This window comes from Zea mays, chromosome 4, assembly GCF_902167145.1.
Source record: "Zea mays cultivar B73 chromosome 4, Zm-B73-REFERENCE-NAM-5.0, whole genome shotgun sequence".
NCBI classification, from domain to species: Eukaryota; Viridiplantae; Streptophyta; class Magnoliopsida; order Poales; family Poaceae; genus Zea; species Zea mays.
Genome location: NC_050099.1, coordinates 153121391 through 153138648, shown reverse-complemented (window position 1 = coordinate 153138648; position 17258 = coordinate 153121391). Strand labels below are relative to the sequence as shown.

General features: G+C 42.8%; 1 protein-coding gene across 1 annotated transcript; it reads right to left on the bottom strand.

The window, feature by feature from the left end:
• Positions 1–279: 279 nt before the first annotated feature.
• LOC100282580 (ATP-dependent RNA helicase dhh1) lies at positions 280–8295 on the bottom strand. The gene is made up of 10 exons (NM_001155488.2): positions 7749–8295; positions 7245–7305; positions 5855–6089; positions 5401–5639; positions 4359–4610; positions 3915–4095; positions 2149–2237; positions 1832–1905; positions 1598–1750; positions 280–963 (listed from the first exon to the last, which is right to left on the bottom strand). Exons 1-9 carry the CDS (start codon positions 8105–8107, stop codon positions 1672–1674), a joined length of 1569 nt encoding a protein of 522 aa, NP_001148960.2. The 5' UTR covers positions 8108–8295; the 3' UTR covers positions 280–963; positions 1598–1671.
• Between the last annotated feature and the right edge of the window lie 8963 nt (positions 8296–17258).

Below are 17258 nucleotides of genomic sequence, written 5' to 3'. Positions count from 1 at the left end.
CAGGACCAAGCTAGTAACGGTAACGGGTTGAGATTTCTAGCAAGCATATACCTGCATAGATGAGAGAAACCCAGCTACAAACCATGTCAGCACCATAGCGAACCAATGCCAAATTTAAACACGACGCATTTGACGAAATGATTTACGTGGCTCCAAAGTCAACCATTCTTATTTATATAAATAAACAAACATCCCTATTAATAAAAGGCATCCATTGCTGGGGCGCGGAAAAACATCACTTAAACAAGGGGTCGAGGTCAATCACGAAAAAAAAAAGAATGAGTACAAAAGAACTGCAAAGTTTGTTATTATGGAAGAAACAAGTAGACAGTTCTGGTACCCATAACCTGGCCAAGTTGCTTGTGCCAAACACATAAATCCATCACAAACGACAAGAACGTTTTATCCCAGCGTTACATTCGCCGGACAGAATCTAAATGGCGACCATGCCAAGAAGCAAAGGGACATGGTTGCAAGGGTAAAAGACAGCACAGCACGGTGCAGCTTACCACTGATTATTGGCAAACTTAAAATCACTTCACTACCGTTCAGACTCCAGACCTCAAGTGTGATGGCCGACTTGTCACACCCATTAACCAATCTGAGGCGCACATCCCCAAGTTCCACTTGGGCTAAAATGTCTTTTACCCTTGTGCGCGGCACCCACAGGCCACACGCCCAGAACCAGCAACAGGGTTAAAATGTCCTGTGTGAAACTGCTTAACGACACGGCGTACGGAAAACAAGGGAAATACAAACGAACTCAAAGCAGGACAGGGTCTAGGAATAGGCACCTAGTAATATACACTACTTTGTGCCTAGTGTGGCAGGACATTTTCCCTCATATAGCCATAATAGTGTCAGCATGACAAGGTGATCAGGAAAAGTCGGGTGCCTCGTCTCACGTAATCCACCAACTTAGAATTGTCTCCGATGCACCAAATGAGATCAACACCATAAAACCTGCACATATAACAGAGGGTCAACACCTATTCATATACTGGCTCTTCCCATGCGCTACCTCCAGGCTCCAGCAATCGAACATTACTGTGAAATGATGTTAAGAATTTGAAGTCTGGATTTAGACTTAAACCATTGAAGTTCATGAATAAATAATATATAATAACAATCTACGCTCAACTCTGCCACTACGCAAATGACAAGGCATTAAATCTGTAAAGCAGCTACAAAGAGTGGATGGCTAGTTGAAGATCTGGATAAAATGGTCCGAACACAATTGCCAAGTATTACGTCTGGTGGAAAAAGGTAGATAAACTAATACTGTAGCATTTTACAGTCAACCGCAGGTTGAAACATCCTAGCCGGCAATTAAAACCACTTATTTCATATTTGCACATATACTTCTATGAAACAAAAATGATAACAATATAAGAGTACAACTCAAATCTTAATAACATCGAAGAGTTTCAGCAATTTTATGTTCTGGCAATAAAACCACCAAATCATGCTATGGAGCATGCAAAAGGATGTGTTCAAACAGCATTTTTAGGACATTGTTAAATTATGCTTAAAGAACCGAGTAGCGAGTGTTAATGGATCATGCAGACAGACAGTAGACACTAAAGAAAAGATTTACCTGATGAGCTGGTATTTACAAAAGTTGTCTCCTTATTAATCACGGAGAAATGAACAAAGATGAAAACTGCCTGATCATTGGCAATATATAGCCTGGTCTATCTGAGGAGGAATTGGTTTTATTTCAGTCCCAAGCTCTTGTTCAATCCTATACCTGTTCCCAGAAACAGTATTCAGTCAGAACAATGTGGGAATAGAAAAGGTCAACAAAGTTGCAGTAGAAAAATCTGCGTACAAGTTAAATCGATCCTCATAGGTGATCAAATTAACGGCCAGACCAAGGTGGCCAAATCTCCCAGATCTACCAACCTGACAATCCAAAAAAGGACGTTAAAATTGCCAGAGATGGATGCCACAAGTAGAATGCAATAGATAGATTCAACTCCTAAATATAGGATAATCTGTAAGCAAGATAAATTGCAAGCATTTTTTATTTCATAAGTGACTTAAAACTGCTAAAATGTTAGTCATGCATCGTAGTATGTCACACTCAAATTTTACATTATGAAATGAAATGAAAACAAATAAAAGGAACAGTTAAATCAATCCTACCCTGTGGAGATATGTTTCAGAGTTCTTGGGGAAATCAAAATTGATAACAACATTCACAGCTTGAATATCTATTCCCCTTGTAAAAAGATCTGCAAAACAAAAGGTACAGAGTTGGTTAGAAAAGAGAAACAAGCAGTACAACAAACTACCTACATGCCCCACTAAGTCCAAAAGCATAAGGCTCCTTCACATTTTGTTTAACAGAAGCATTCATAATATAACACAATATCATTCCAGCAACCAATTGATAGAAAAGATGTTGGAAACATAATTGATCGACATTGAAGAATTTCTAGCATCCATAGTTAAGGCAGTAAGGCGACCGACCCTCCTTTTTACCTTTTAGACGATAAAGCGTAAGGCGAGGCGACGCCTTAATTATTTAGATAAATATAAAAAATAGGCCAGATATTATATATATATATATATATATATATATATATATATATATATATATATATATATATATAACTAATTCATACTTAATAAGTAAGCTTGCACAATTGTAAAGCCTATTAGGCCCATTTCAGTCTAGTAGAAGAAAGAAACAGAAAAAAAAGAGAAGCCCACAAACAACCCAGCCCAACACACTAGGGTTAAACCCAACCAGCTGCTCTCCTCTCTCTCTCAGGCTCTCAGCCGCTCTCCTCTCTCTCCCTCTCCCCCTTGCTGCCGCCACTCTCCTCTCTCTCTCAGGCTCTCAGCCGCTCTCCTCTCTCTCCCCCTCCCCCTGTGCCGCCGCCGCTCTCCTCTCTCGCAGCTCTCCTCTCTCTCCCTCTCCCCCACGCCGCCGCTGTGCCTCACCTTACTCTCGGGCAAGGCGACAGGATGCTTTACATGTCCAAGGCCACCTTACCACTTAAGTGTCACTTTAGCGATGCTTAAGCGACGCCTTAATAACCTGGCTAGCATCTTTGTCATTTCAGCTTTCACCACTTGAACTAAAATAGTAGGAAAATGTTTGACCTTAGTAATTTGCATGTCTTCTGTTTCACTATGCTTCTACATAGCATTGGGAGAATGCATCTCAAAATGTTATGTACATTGAAAAACCAAAAGTATAGTCAGGGCATGTTAAACTCGACCTGCGGGGGTAAGACAACCCTAGGCATTATATTAAGAAGAAGACCTCACGCAGGTCGAGAAAACCCCTGAACCCCTGCCCCACTCATACACAGCAACACCGCAGAACATGTGAGAAACCAGGACCGGACCTTAGACCTATACTTTGGCATGGGACAGACGAGGGGATTTTTTAACCACAGCCTGAAATTCGCTCCCATGAGGAGTCGAACACAGGACTTTAGGAGTGCTATTAAGACCACCTAACCAACTCAACTAGAGGCCCTTTCGCTAGTCAGGGCATGTTTCCCCTCTCTACCCCGAATTACAATGCTTTGGAGGAAACTGATTGAATCACATTCAGTCAAATTTCACTTTTTGCTTATATCAAAAACTTCCTTGTTATTGTGCATTTTGAAACAACACCATGAACTGTAATAGTAGTTCAAATTATGCTATCAACTAGCCTATTGCTGACAGGGATAAGGTCCCTGTTAGTGTGCATTGTGATCTGTGAACTATGGAGCAAACATAATGAATCGTAGTAGTGGTGGTAGTTCAAATTATGCTATCAAATAGCATATTGCTGACATGGATAAAGAAACGAGGGACTTAACACTGACATAAAACTACAAAGTAGAAAGATTGTACATAAGAAAAAAAATGTCTGAAAGAGTTCGTCCACAAGAAAATTAATAGCATACCAGTACAAACAAGATTCCTGCACGCTCCATTACGGAAATCATGGAAAACTCTATTGCGGTGGTCCTGTAGCATCTTTGCATGAATATAGAAGCAAGAATAACCAAGCTCTGTGATCTTCTTCGCCAATAGTTCAACACGATTTACAGAGTTACAGAATATTATTGACTGATTGATTTGAAGCTGTACCACAATCAACAATTGAATGACTTGCACGTTATGACTTAGGTGGGAAGCAAAATTCCTAGTAAAATAAATCATGAAATAATTTTTTTTTCTCGAACACGCAGGAGAACTGCGCGTCATTATATTGAAAGAGAGAAAGGTCCGAAATGGACCAAAGTACAAAGCCCTAACAGGCAATAATACAAAGAAAAATAAAACAATGTAGCCTCATACACTAGGAAAATAAATCATGAAATAATAGAGGTGTTCATCAGCAAAACCTTGGAAAAGAGGGTGTTGAGACAGTGAACTTTCTGTCGTTCTTCAACAAAAGCATAGAACTGCGTAATTCCCTTCAGTGTAAGTTCATCCATAAGGTTAATCACATAAGGTTTAGGAAGATATTTGTCCTTGAACTCCTTAACAGTCACAGGGAATGTCGCTGAGAACATCAAAATCTGTCGACTAGCAGGGAGGTAGCGAATCAACTGTTCTATGGAAGGTTGAAACTCAGGAGAGAGAAGCTTGTCTGCCTGGGAAAGGAAAATATATCCATATGATTATTTTGTGGAAAGGTCAAGAATGAAGGTCCGAAATCACAATAATACAATAACTCAAACAAAATATAATTCGAGAAAAAGAACAGTTCATTGGCTACTTAAATGATGCATAACAGAGTCCTATCATGTTTCTATTCACTAGGTACTATTTTTGTTCACAAGAAGCATAACTTCAGAGTGAAAGTTTAAAAGGGACTCGTTAAAGCCTAGACATGATCTTTCAGGATCATTCTAACAACTTCATTCATTCTTATTTTACAAATATTATGCAACTAACTTAACAGTGTCCAAGTGACAATGACATGCACACCATAGTTTTAAGAAAGAGTGCACCACCATCTTGCAACCAACACTAAACCCTGCTATTTTTGGGTCAAATCTAGTATTCAGAGTTGACTGTGAAAATAAGAAAATCTCCCATGCTATATTGAAATGCAAAAGACAAATAGTTGATAAACAGGTTCCAGTTGGAACCTGAGTTTAGATAGGTGCAGGCAGAATCAACTACTAGGTAATATATTTAGGGTGCAACTCTGACACAGACGTTCACTAACTTATAGATAAATATGTTTTTGGTAGTCACAAGCGTTGGTTGTTAATGAAAAGTTTAACTCTCCTTCCTTCAGGATTCTCTTTGACATTAAGGTTACAAATAAGTGGCAAGATACATTGCAGAATAAAATGCAGCACAGGAGTGATAAAACGGGCCATTTACATGAGGTAATAATACGAAAGCACTCAGATAAAGCCTGAAATAAATTACCTCATCCATAATAAGCATTGAACAGTCCTTCAAAATGCAAACACCTTTCTTTGTAAGATCCAAAATACGGCCAGGTGTTCCAACAATTAAGTGCACGGGTTGGTACAGACGAACAATATCATCCTTCAAGCTGGTTCCACCAGTGGTGACCATAACTTGGATCTTCAAATGTTTACCAAGCTCCTTACAAACTTGTGATGTTTGTAGAGCCAATTCCCTTGTGGGAACCAATATAACAACTGCAAATCATAAAGAGACCTTATTCAAGCTTTTTCATGAAATATACAATGAAAATTACATCTAAATAACAAAGAACATTCATGCACGCCAAAAAAGAAACCTGAGTAATGAAAAAAATAACACCACTGCCACTATGGAAGAGATCAAGTTAAATCATCTTAGAATCTTTCAAATCCGTTGGATATCAAATAAAAATCCAGAGTATAGAACAGACCTTGAATAGCATTTTTTTCTTGATCAATCTTTTCCAGTGCAGGAATACAAAATGCAGCAGTCTTGCCAGTTCCATTCTTCGCTCTTGCAAGAATGTCACTACCAGTTAAAGCAATAGGAATGCTTTCCTCTTGAATAGGAGAGGGTCTTTCAAATCCCTTTTCGTAAATACCCATTAGGAGTTCACGCTTGAGAAAATAGTCTTCAAACTCATTGCCCTTGGTGGCTGTAACATCCTGAACAATATTTAAAGGGAAAGGGGGAAAATATAAATAAATCACAAGTGCAGAGTAGTAACAACATAAGGCTCCGCATAAGACCAAACTTGCATGTGGTAAAGAGAAGAGAAAACAACACATAAATATTGAATCATAGATGTTCATAACCTTTTCCTTTTAGACCAAAAGACATGTCATACACAAGACAGACCCAGTGTCAGAGGCTACCACACGAGTGGGGTCTAGAAAAAGAATAAACCGAGGCAAGTCTTCCCTCGCAAATGCAGAGAGGTTGCTTCGAACACGCGGCCTGGTGACTCAGTGAGACAGCTCTCACCACTGCACCAGGCCTGCCAACCCTTCTATTTCATGCACAAGGAAACTTCAGAAAATCATATGTAGAAAGCTGGGTACCACAACATTTATGAGTTCAACTATGCCAGCTAATTGTCTATACAGTGGCAACATACAATTGTATAGTGAATCATATTCCCTTGGCATCGCTAGATAGGATGACTCAAAATTGATCCTAGTACTACACAAATAGATACCATCAACCATGTAATAATTACACCAATATGCTGCAAAAAACAGTTACCAAATTTAAGTCCCTCAGAAATTTCTGGTGGTCAGAATAACATTCCACTGTGACTGTGTGATGTAAAGATTAAAAACTAAAGAAAAAATCTATGCTGCACTTTTATTACAAAAGACTAACTGCACATTGGATAAAGACAAGTCCTGCAACAAATTTTAATGGAATAATGAAAAATTGAGCCCAGCATCAAGTTTCTTTCCTAGAATAACAATGAAATAACAGGAAAAAGTGCTGTGGAAGATAACTAGCTGTTTCTAAGTTTAGGGTGACAACTCTATTGCTTTAGCTTTGACCTAAGTAAAACTTATATAACTTTGACCAAGTTCAAAGAAAAAACACAAACGTCTACAACATCAAATTAGTTTCATTAAATTCCGCATCAAATATGCCTTGATACTGCATTTATTTGAACCTGTTGATGTAAATATATTTTCCAATTAACTATGTCAAAGTAAGAGAAGTTTTGACATAGGACAAAGCTGAAGTGACCTATTAGCTTGGTAGTTGGGATGGAGGGAGAATTTATAACTTTCAAAAATTGCAACAGGGAGGGAGCTTGAAATGTCATAACTTACCTCTGTCCTGTAGCGTGTATCAGGAGGTGGAAGCTTCAATTGGGCCTTCCAATCTTGCGAACTGCACATAGACAAGCATAGTTCTTGTATAACTATCTCCAAAGAGTGGCTGCTAATAATCATGTCGCTATCAATAATTAACCAATCAAAGCAATTGAGAAATGTTACTAGCTGCTAGTGAAGGGTATTACTAGTCACTTAGTTTGGTTACGAAATTAAAATGCAGCAAACTGTAGTCTTAGCCGTCCCAACTTATGTGTCATCAGAATTCGGAACACATTTTTGGGCATCAATAAACCACAAAAATTACCGAGATGAGACAATCGCCAGAGTTTGCGCACAGATAGCAAGCGTCAAGCTGCATTTAGTTCAATTTTGCCGGGGGGGGGGGGGGGGGGGGGGGGGCAAAGCCCGCCCCTGGTGCTTTAAACTATGTACTAAAACGCACCAAGAACGACGGCAACCCGACGCTTTGCCCAAAGACCTAAATTCAGGTCATCTCACCTCGAATTGACGCCGTCGGCGGCCGTGGATGGCGCCAGGGCCTTCGGCTCGCTGGTCACGGCTGCGCCCGCGGCCTCGCGGGCAATCTGATTCCGCCGCAGCCACTGCTGCTGTTGCTGCTGCTGCTGGTGACTCTGGTGCTGCTGCTGTTGCTGCTGGTGGTTGTGGCTGTGGCGGTGCTGTTGCTGCTGCCTCTGCGCGTACTGCTGGTGGTGATGCGCCCCCGATGTCTGCTTCTGCTGCTGCTGCTGCTGGTGGTGCTGATGCGGCTGTTGCGGCGATGGGCCGCGGCCGTAGTAGTTAGGGGTCCCACCGCGGCCGTTGCCCACGCCCGAAGGATACCTGGCGCGTGGATCCATGGTCGCGAAGGAGGACTTGCAGTTCGGATCCGGAAAAGGATTTGGGAGAACTAGAAGATTGGCTCTTGGATCAGGGGACCGATTTCGAGCCCCTTTTGCCCTTCCGGCAGGGGTCGTGGGTGGGGAGGAGCGACGGAAGGGTAGCGTGGCCGGATCGTCGAAACCTTGGCAACGGTGTGTTAGGATTAATGGAGGAGCAATTACCATTATGGCCCTAGCAACTTCCTCATATCCACCATGTTCAAAGGTCGGGTCGAGTTGATCAGGTCAAACATTATTTAGCACAGACGCACCGTTTATATACGACTCATGCCTAGTATCAAGTAGGAAAAAATCTCCTTGTTAGACGTGTTGGCTCGGATTTTTTAGGTTGAGTTAGGTTTTGGATTAAAAATCATGGCATGTGTCATGTAGATTATTGCGAATCAAAAACTATGGCCTATTGTTACACCTGTCTTCAGAAGTCAAACCAAATGTGAATTATATACGTGTTAGGATCGAAATCTATTGCACAATGCTCGAATAATAATAACATCATCACATAGTTCAAAGTGCTCAAGCGTAAACATAAGCTCGGATAAAGGGTCTTCCACATGTATCTCACTTGGAGATCACTAGCCTAGTCTTCAAACTCTACGAGATCCTGGAACTCCTGGAGGTCTGCTCCGACTACTTATTCTCCTTAGCAGTGGACAGTGGTTGCATTGATAGCAACATAGTGTTTAGGCGAAAGCAATGGTGAATACACAATATACTCAACAAGTACATTTGGCTAAAGTAGACTAGCTTTATATAGAGTTAGGCTAAATAGTGGTTACTTTTAATTCATCTGATATTTATTACTATTAATAGCCAAGTTTTAGCATTATCCCGAGTTTGTCAACCCTTGGAACGTGTACTCGTCGAGGAGCATCATTACAGTTATCATAACCAAATCATATCTAGAACTTCAGTATTTTCAATCAAAGAGGATCTCCTGATCTTAACCGTGAACACGACTATAATACCCAAAATATAGGATGAGTGAATTAGTTCTTTAAATTATAAAGATATGTGTGATTTCTCTCCTTCATTGTGCATATCAACAGTAAAGACTTAATTAAAACAACTAATAACCAAGTGAATGAAACAGTGATGCATCATGCTGATATTTATCTTTGTGGCATTCGATTGACTTAGAACACAAATGTAAACTTGAAACTTAAAGTTGGATTTTGAGAATAAAATAGAAAACAGGAAAATGCAATAGAAAAGAAAAACAAAAAAGAAAAGGAAAACTGCGCTTTGGACTAGAATCAGCCTCGGCCCACCAGATCCCGTGCTCACCTAGCCAGCCCAATCGCGCATCACGGTGCCAACAACGTGGACTCGCTGACCAGCCGCTACCGCTCCGCGCATCGCGTCCTGACCGAGCGGGGCCCACACGCCAGTTGCTTCGAGCACACCCGCCCTAACTTGAGGTCCACGCCAGTTGGGGTTGTAACCGACCATCACCTTAGCGTGCATAAATACGAGCGCGTGCCCCTCGCCCTCCTACCACGTCATCGCGTGGGGAGGAATCGCCGACGAGAGAGAAACACAGAGGGGGAGAAAGTAGGGAGACCCCAGGCGTTGTCGTCCCTCGCCTCTGGTCGAGCTCCTGACCTGGATGTCCCTTGCGTGTGCATCGTGTCTGGGCGCATCGACACCTAGGCCTGGGCATTCGGTTCTTCGGTTCGGTTCGGTTCGGTTCCTCGGTTCTTGTAGAAATTCGGTTCTTCAAAAACTAGAACCGAAATAGCAAGATAAAGAAATCAGAACCGACTAGTTCGGTTCTCGGTTCTTCGGTTCGGTTCCTCGGTTCTAACCGAACTGTAACAGCCACTCTTAAATTATGAATAACGACAACTTTTGTGAGAAATTTCAGCAACATCTCCCCACAAACAACGACAAGTGCACAATGACTATAATTTCATAGATAATACATGGATGATTAGAGGTTCAACATAAGTCGATAACACAACATCCGAAGTTACAAACACATGTAACAAATTGAATCTAATACTTTTGGGTTTTTCGGTTCTTTCGGTTCTTTCGGTTCTTTGGAGTGCAGAACCGAAAATATCTCATTTATTTCGGTTCTCAAAAAACCAGAACCGAATTTCATAACGGTTCCTTCGGTTCGGTTAGTTCGGTTCCGGTTCTCGGTTATTTCGGTTCGGTTCCTCGGTTCCGGTTCTTTTTGCCCAGGCCTATCGACACCGACACCTTCGGTGAGGATAGCATTCACTAGTTCGCGATCACCCCCTCTACAGGCGCTTGGAGCAAGCATCGTGTCTGGGCGCATCGACACCGCCACCTTCGGTGAGGATAGCCTTCACTAGTTCGCGATCACCCCCTCTTCAGGTGCTTGGAGCAATGTTTAGGGCCCGGGGTCACGGGATTGGAATCCATCGCAATGGTGCCGCCGCGGCGAAGCTTTGCGCTGCTGCGTTTCGCCATCGGGTGAAGGAAGAAGCGCGTCCACCGTAGATTATGCAATGGTCGGATAAGATTAGATCGGCTCGTACCCCTTCGCGTTTTAGATATCAGTCATTGATCTCAAACCGGGTGTGCAGGGATAAACCACTACGTAGATGGATTTCGGGCAGTCGATCTCGAATCCTACGGACCATAGAACTTACAGGTTCGTTATTTAATTTGATCTAATCTGGATCGTTGGCCCCTGATCGTGCGGCCCCAATTGCAGGATACCTCTTCATCATGGCCAATTTATTAAAGAGACCCTATGGAATTGATAAATTATCTTGCAGTCCACACTGTGTTCTAGAAGTTTAATTCAAGTCCCTAATTTTTGCAGAACAAACTCCGAATTCCAGAAAATAGTGGCCGTCGTCCTAGAAATTCAGAATATTGATCAAACTAATTCGAGAATTATATATATATATATGTGTAAAATAATTCCAGAAACTTAGTAAATTCATAACAAATTCGTTTGAAGTCCGATTTTAGTGGTTTTTGAGCCTACGAATTCGTTACGATGTGTAGAATAATATTATGAAGTTTGTTCATCTGTTTGGTGTGATGTTAATTTCTGTTTAAACACTATTTATCTGTATTGTGGCGAATAGACGAGCAAGTGACCGAGGAGCCCGAAACACCGCAAGTTGAAGATTCTGAGCAGGAGCTCGCTGAAGGCAAGTTGTGCCCTTGATCACTTTTCTTTATCTAATAATGTTCTTGTCGGGGGTGATAATTAGGGATACCCGAATTATTCCCTCGAAGAACGCACTTAGAGAAATAAGGACGAAACCCTAGAGGGGAAACAACCGAGGTAACTCTTAAACCGAGGCCTCTCCCCGAAAGTCTCCCACCTCGGGCAAATCTCCGCCTCGCCTGAGGTCGCCACCGCTCCATCCGTCTCACCCGAGCTAATCTCAGGAAGATAAGATAAAAGCGCCCAAAAACAGGAAGGGAACAACCGCATTTAATGCACATACCTACCCCACGCTGTGGTACAGTGGTTAACAAGACATCAATCACATCCAGGCGCAACAGCATGATTACGTCTCCGCTACAGTGCGCACATGCCGCCTGACATCCCCTGATGGGACATCTAATACGACAGGCAAAGCAGATCGGCCCTCGACCGCAAACCTCCGCCTCGCCCGACGCCGAGCCTAACCCTCGGGCGCAATCTCCGTCTCGCCTGAGGCTCGGGCTTCGGGCGATTTCTCCGCCTCACCCAACGCTGAGGTCGGCCTCGGATGGATTCTCCGCCTCGCCCGAGCTCGGCCTCGACCACCTACTCCACCACGAATCCCGTGGGAGGCCACTCCGCCGGCTGTGGCACACGTCACGGGATGGCTCATCCAACAGCTCGGGAAGAGTTCCGCCTCGCCCGAGCAGGGCTCTAACCTTGATAAACGCGACAGAGAATCTCAACGTCATCCCGCGCAAGGACGTTGACGGACCCCGTAATCAGGCCTTTAGCCCATGCCCCGGCGCTGTTACAACAACTACGGTATGAGCGGCATCTCTCCCGGGGGCTCGGGCGTATACAGACAACGCCTCGGCCTCTGCCTCGGCTCTTAGCGGAAAACCAGCGGGCATAAGTCAACAATGTAGTGCACCGTCACGTCAGCTTGCAGGGCACCAAGACATCTCTCCTTTGAATACAATGACACAGGGCTTCACTGCTAAAAGGGAAATGGACCTAATCATTTCCTATAATCGATTTTTGTGGTTGACGTCCAACACAAACCATGTGGACTAACTAGTTTGTCTAGATATCATTTATCTCAGGTGCATAAGGTTCAACACAAAGCAAGAAAGAAATTCGGTTAGGGACACAATCAAAAATTGGAGTAAGACTGAGAGTGTGCTGCCAAGTGGCGCACCGGACACTGTCCGGTGCACCAGGCCAGGCACCCATCGAACAGGCCACTCTCGGGAATTCAATGGGGTCGCTCCGCTATAATTCACCAGATTATCCGGTGTGGCACCAGACTGTCCGGTGTGCCAGCGGAGCAACGACTCTCTGCGCGCCAACGGTCGACTGCTTAGATGAGCAGTGCCAAACAGTGTCGTGCAGAAGTCAGAGGTCACCGGACTGTCCGGTGTGGCACCGGACTGTCTGGTGCAGCAAAAAGACAAAGAGCTCCAACGGTCAATAGCTCCAAACCCTAACGGGCGCGCTGACGTGGCACGCACCGGACAGTGAACAGTGACTGTCCAGTGCGCCACCAGACTATCCGGTGTGCCCATCGCCAGCAGATTTTGCCAATAGCTAGGAAGTGATTGGGGCTATAACTATCCCCCAACCACCTCATTCAAAGCCATCCAAGTTTTCTGAGATCCTCATTCAATACAAGAGCAATACATTCACTCCAAGACACAATTCCAAAGATCAAATCCTCTCCAAGACCCAAAATCAACTCAACCACTTAGTGACTTGAGAGAGAGAGTTTTGTGTTCATTTGTGCCCTTGTTGCTTGGATTTCCTTCTTCCTTCCCATTCTAAGTCTTAAGTGCTTTGTAAAGCTAAGCAAGAGACACCTAAGTGTGTGGTGGTCCTTATGGGGTCTTAGTGACCCGTGTGATTAAGGAAAAGGCTCACTCGGTCTAGGTGACCGTTTGAGAGAGGGAAAAGGGTTGAAATAGACCCGGCCTTTGTGGCCTCCTCAACGGGGACTAGGTTCTTTGGAACCAAACCTCGGTAAAACAAATCATTGTGTTCACTTGTGTTGATTTCCATTTGATTTGTTTTCCCTAATTCCTCTCTCTAAAGTTTCCTAGCAAATATTGACTTGAGTTTGCTTCCAAACGTCATCTGCATCCTTTGAGCAACTCGTGGCAAGAGAAACAATCTTCCACACTCGGATTTAATTCTAACGCTAACCCCCGACCTTAGTGTGTGTTTAAGTTTATAAATTTTAGGTTTTGTCTATTCACCCCCTCTAGACGACTTTCAATTGGTATCAGAGCCAGTGCTTCATTAAGAGTCTAACAAACTCGAAGTGATGTCTGGAGATCACGCCAAGAGGGAGATCATGATCAGCGACAAGCCCGTGGGCTCGGGGAAGACTCTCTCAAGGGAGTCCGGCAACAAGTACAAGGAGGAATCCTCTTCCTCCATCAAGTCACATAGGAGGGGTGATAAGAAGAAAAATAAGATGAAGAATGTGGTCTACTAGGAGACCGATTCTTCAACATTCTCTACCTCTGGCACCGAGTCGTCCACTACTTCTAAGCGCCATGAGCACAAGAAGTATAGTAAGATGCCCCTACGCTATCCCCGTATTTCCAAGCACGCTCCTGTACTTTCCGTTCCCTTAGGCAAACCACCATATTTTGATGGTGAAGATTATTGTATGTGGAGTGATAAAATGAGGCATCATCTAACCTCACTCCAAGAAAGCATATGGGACATTGTTGAATTTGGAGCGCAGGCACCACAAGTGGGGGACGAGGACTACGACTCGGACGAGGCCGCCCAAATTAGGCACTTTAACTCCCAAGCAACTTCTATACTCCTCGCATCTCTATGTCAAGAGGAGTATAATAAGGTGCAAGGGTTAAAGAATGCCAAAAAGATTTGGGACGTCCTCAAAACGGCGCACGAAGGGGACGAGGTGACTAAGATCACCAAGCGCGAAACGATCGAGGGAGAACTCAGTCGATTCGTCCTCAACAAAGGGGAAGAGCCGCAAGCCATGTACAACCGGCTCAAGATGATGGTCAATCAAGTGCGCAACCTCGGGAGCACCAAGTGGGATGACCATGAGATGATCAAGGTTATTCTTAGATCACTTGTTTTTTGTAATCCCACTCAAGTGCAACTAATCCGCGGAGACCCTAGATATAAACAGATGTCTCCCAAGGGAGTGATTGGCAAGTTTGTGAGCTTTGAACTTGTGATCAAAGACTCCAAACATATTGTCAACTTGGAGCAAGGCGCCACCTCTACACCCAAGGTGCAACCTGTTGCATTCAAAGCAACGGAAGAAAAGAAGGAGGAGTCTACGCCAAGTAGGCTTCCAATTAACGCCTCCAAGGACGACAACAAAGAGATGGCTCTCATCATTAAGAGCTTTTGCCAAATCCTCAAGCAAAGGAGGGGGAAGGACTACAAGCCCCGCTCCAAAAGGGTGTGCTACCGGTGTGATAAGTCTGGTCACTTTATAGCTAAATGTCCATATTCTAGTGAAAGTGACAGGGATGAAGACAAGAAAGGGAATAAAAAGATGGAGAAGAAGAAGTACTACAAGAAGAAGGGCGGCGAGGCGCACATGGGGCGGGAATAAGACTCCGACGAGAGCTCCATCGACTCCTCCTCCGACGAGGACGCCGCCAACATCGCCGTCAACAAAGGTCTCCTCTTCCCCAACGTCGGCCACAAGTGTATCATGGCTAAGGACGGCAAGAATAAGAAGGTATACTCTACAGCCACCCCTAAATATACTACATCTGATGATGAGTGTAGCTCTTGCGATAATGAAGATGATTTAATTTCTCTCTTTGCCAACCTTAACATGGACCAAAAGAAAAAATTGAATGAACTAGTTGAAACCGTTAACGAGAAGGATGATCTCTTGGAATGCCAAGAGGAGTTGCTCATTAAGGAAAATAAAAAATTTGTTAAATTGAAGAATGCTTATGCTCTAGAAGTGGAAAAATGTCAAAACTTGTCTAGGGAGCTTAGCATTTGCAATGATTCAATTTCCTATCTTAGAAATGAGAATGCTAGTTTAAATGCTAAGATAGAAGAATTGAATGTTTACAAACCCCCTACATCTACTGTTGAGCATGTCTCCATTTGCACTAGATGTAGAGATGTTAATGTTGAAGCTATTGAAGATCACCTTGCCATGATTAAACAACAAAATGATCACTTAGCTACATTAAATGCTAAAAATGCCGAGCATGAACTAGAAAATGAAAATTTTAAATTTGCTAGAAGCATGCTCTATAATGGGAGACGCCCTGGCATTAAGGATGGGATTGGTTTCCAACAAGGGAACCAAAACAACACCAAACTTAATGCCCCTAAGAAATTGCCTTATTTTGTAAAGGGCAAGGATCCCATGGTTCAGGATAGATAGGGTTACATTTTATATCCTGCAAACTATCTTGAGCATAAAATTAGGGAAATTCATGCTAGGAAACCTCATACTATTTCTCACCATGCTTTCATGTATAAAAATGAGGCTTCTAGTTCTGGGCATACCACTCATATCAAAATGTCTAAAAAGAAAATTCCTAATGCATCAAATGAACATAACATTTCATTTAAAACTTTTGATGCTTCTTATGTGCTCACTAACAAATCAGGCAAAGTAGTTGCCAAATATGTTGGGGGCAAACACAAGAGTCCAAAGATTTGTGTTTGGGTACCCAAGGTGATTGTTTCTAATGTCAAAGAACCCAAGACTGTTTGGGTGCCTAAGAACAAGGCCTAAAATTGTTTTGTAGGTTTATGCATCCGGTGGATCAAGTTGGATAATCGATAGCGGGTGCATAAACCACATGACAGGGGAGAAAATGATGTTCTCCTCATATGAGAACAATGTAGATCCCCAAAGAGCTATCACATTCGGGGATGGAAATCAAGGTTTGGTCAAAGGTTTGAGTAAAATTGCTATATCTCCTGACCATTTCATTTCTAATGTTTTCTCGTAGATTCTTTAGATTACAATTTGCTTTATGTTTCTCAATTATGCAAAATGGGCTACAGCTGTCTTTTTACTGATATAGGTGTTACTGTCTTTAGAAGAAGTGATGATTCAATAGCATTTAAGGGAGTGTTAGATGGTCAGCTATACTTAGTTGATTTTAATGATAACCAAGCTGAACTAGACACTTGCTTAATTGCTAAGACTAACATGAGCTGGCTCTAGCATCGCCGACTTGCCCATGTTGGAATGAAGAATCTTCACAAGCTTATAAAGGGAGAGCACATTTTAGGACTAACAAATGTTCATTTTGAGAAAGACAAGATTTGTAGCGCATGTCAAGCAGTAAAGCAAGTTAGAGTCCATCATCCACACAAGAACATCATGATGACAAACATGCCGCTTGAGCTGCTCCACATGGACCTATTCGGCCCGATATATAAGCATCGACGGGAGTAAGTACTGTCTAGTTATTGTGGATGATTATTCTCGCTTCACTTGGGTATTCTTTTGCAGGAAAAATATCAAACCCAAGAAACCTTAAAGAGATTCTTAAGATGGACTCAAAATGAGTTCGGATTGAGAATCAAAAAGATTAGAAGCGAGAATGGAACGAAGTTCAAGAATTCACAAATTGAAGGATTTCTTGAGGAAGAGGGAATCAAGCATGAGTTCTCTTCTCCCTACACACCTCAACAAAATGGTGTAGGAAAAATAGAACTCTACTAGACATGGCAAGAACCATGCTTGATGAATACAAGACACCACACCGGTTTTGGGCGAAGGCGATTAACACCGCCTGCTACTCCATCAACCGGTTATATCTTCACCGAATCCTCAAGATGTCATATGAACTCCTCACTGGTAACAAGCCCAATGTTTCATATTTTAGAGTTTTTTGGAGCAAATGCTTTATTCTTATTAAGAGAGGTAGAAGTTCTAAATTTGCTCCTAAAGTTGTAGAAGGGTTTTTTACTCGGTTATGACTCAAACACAAG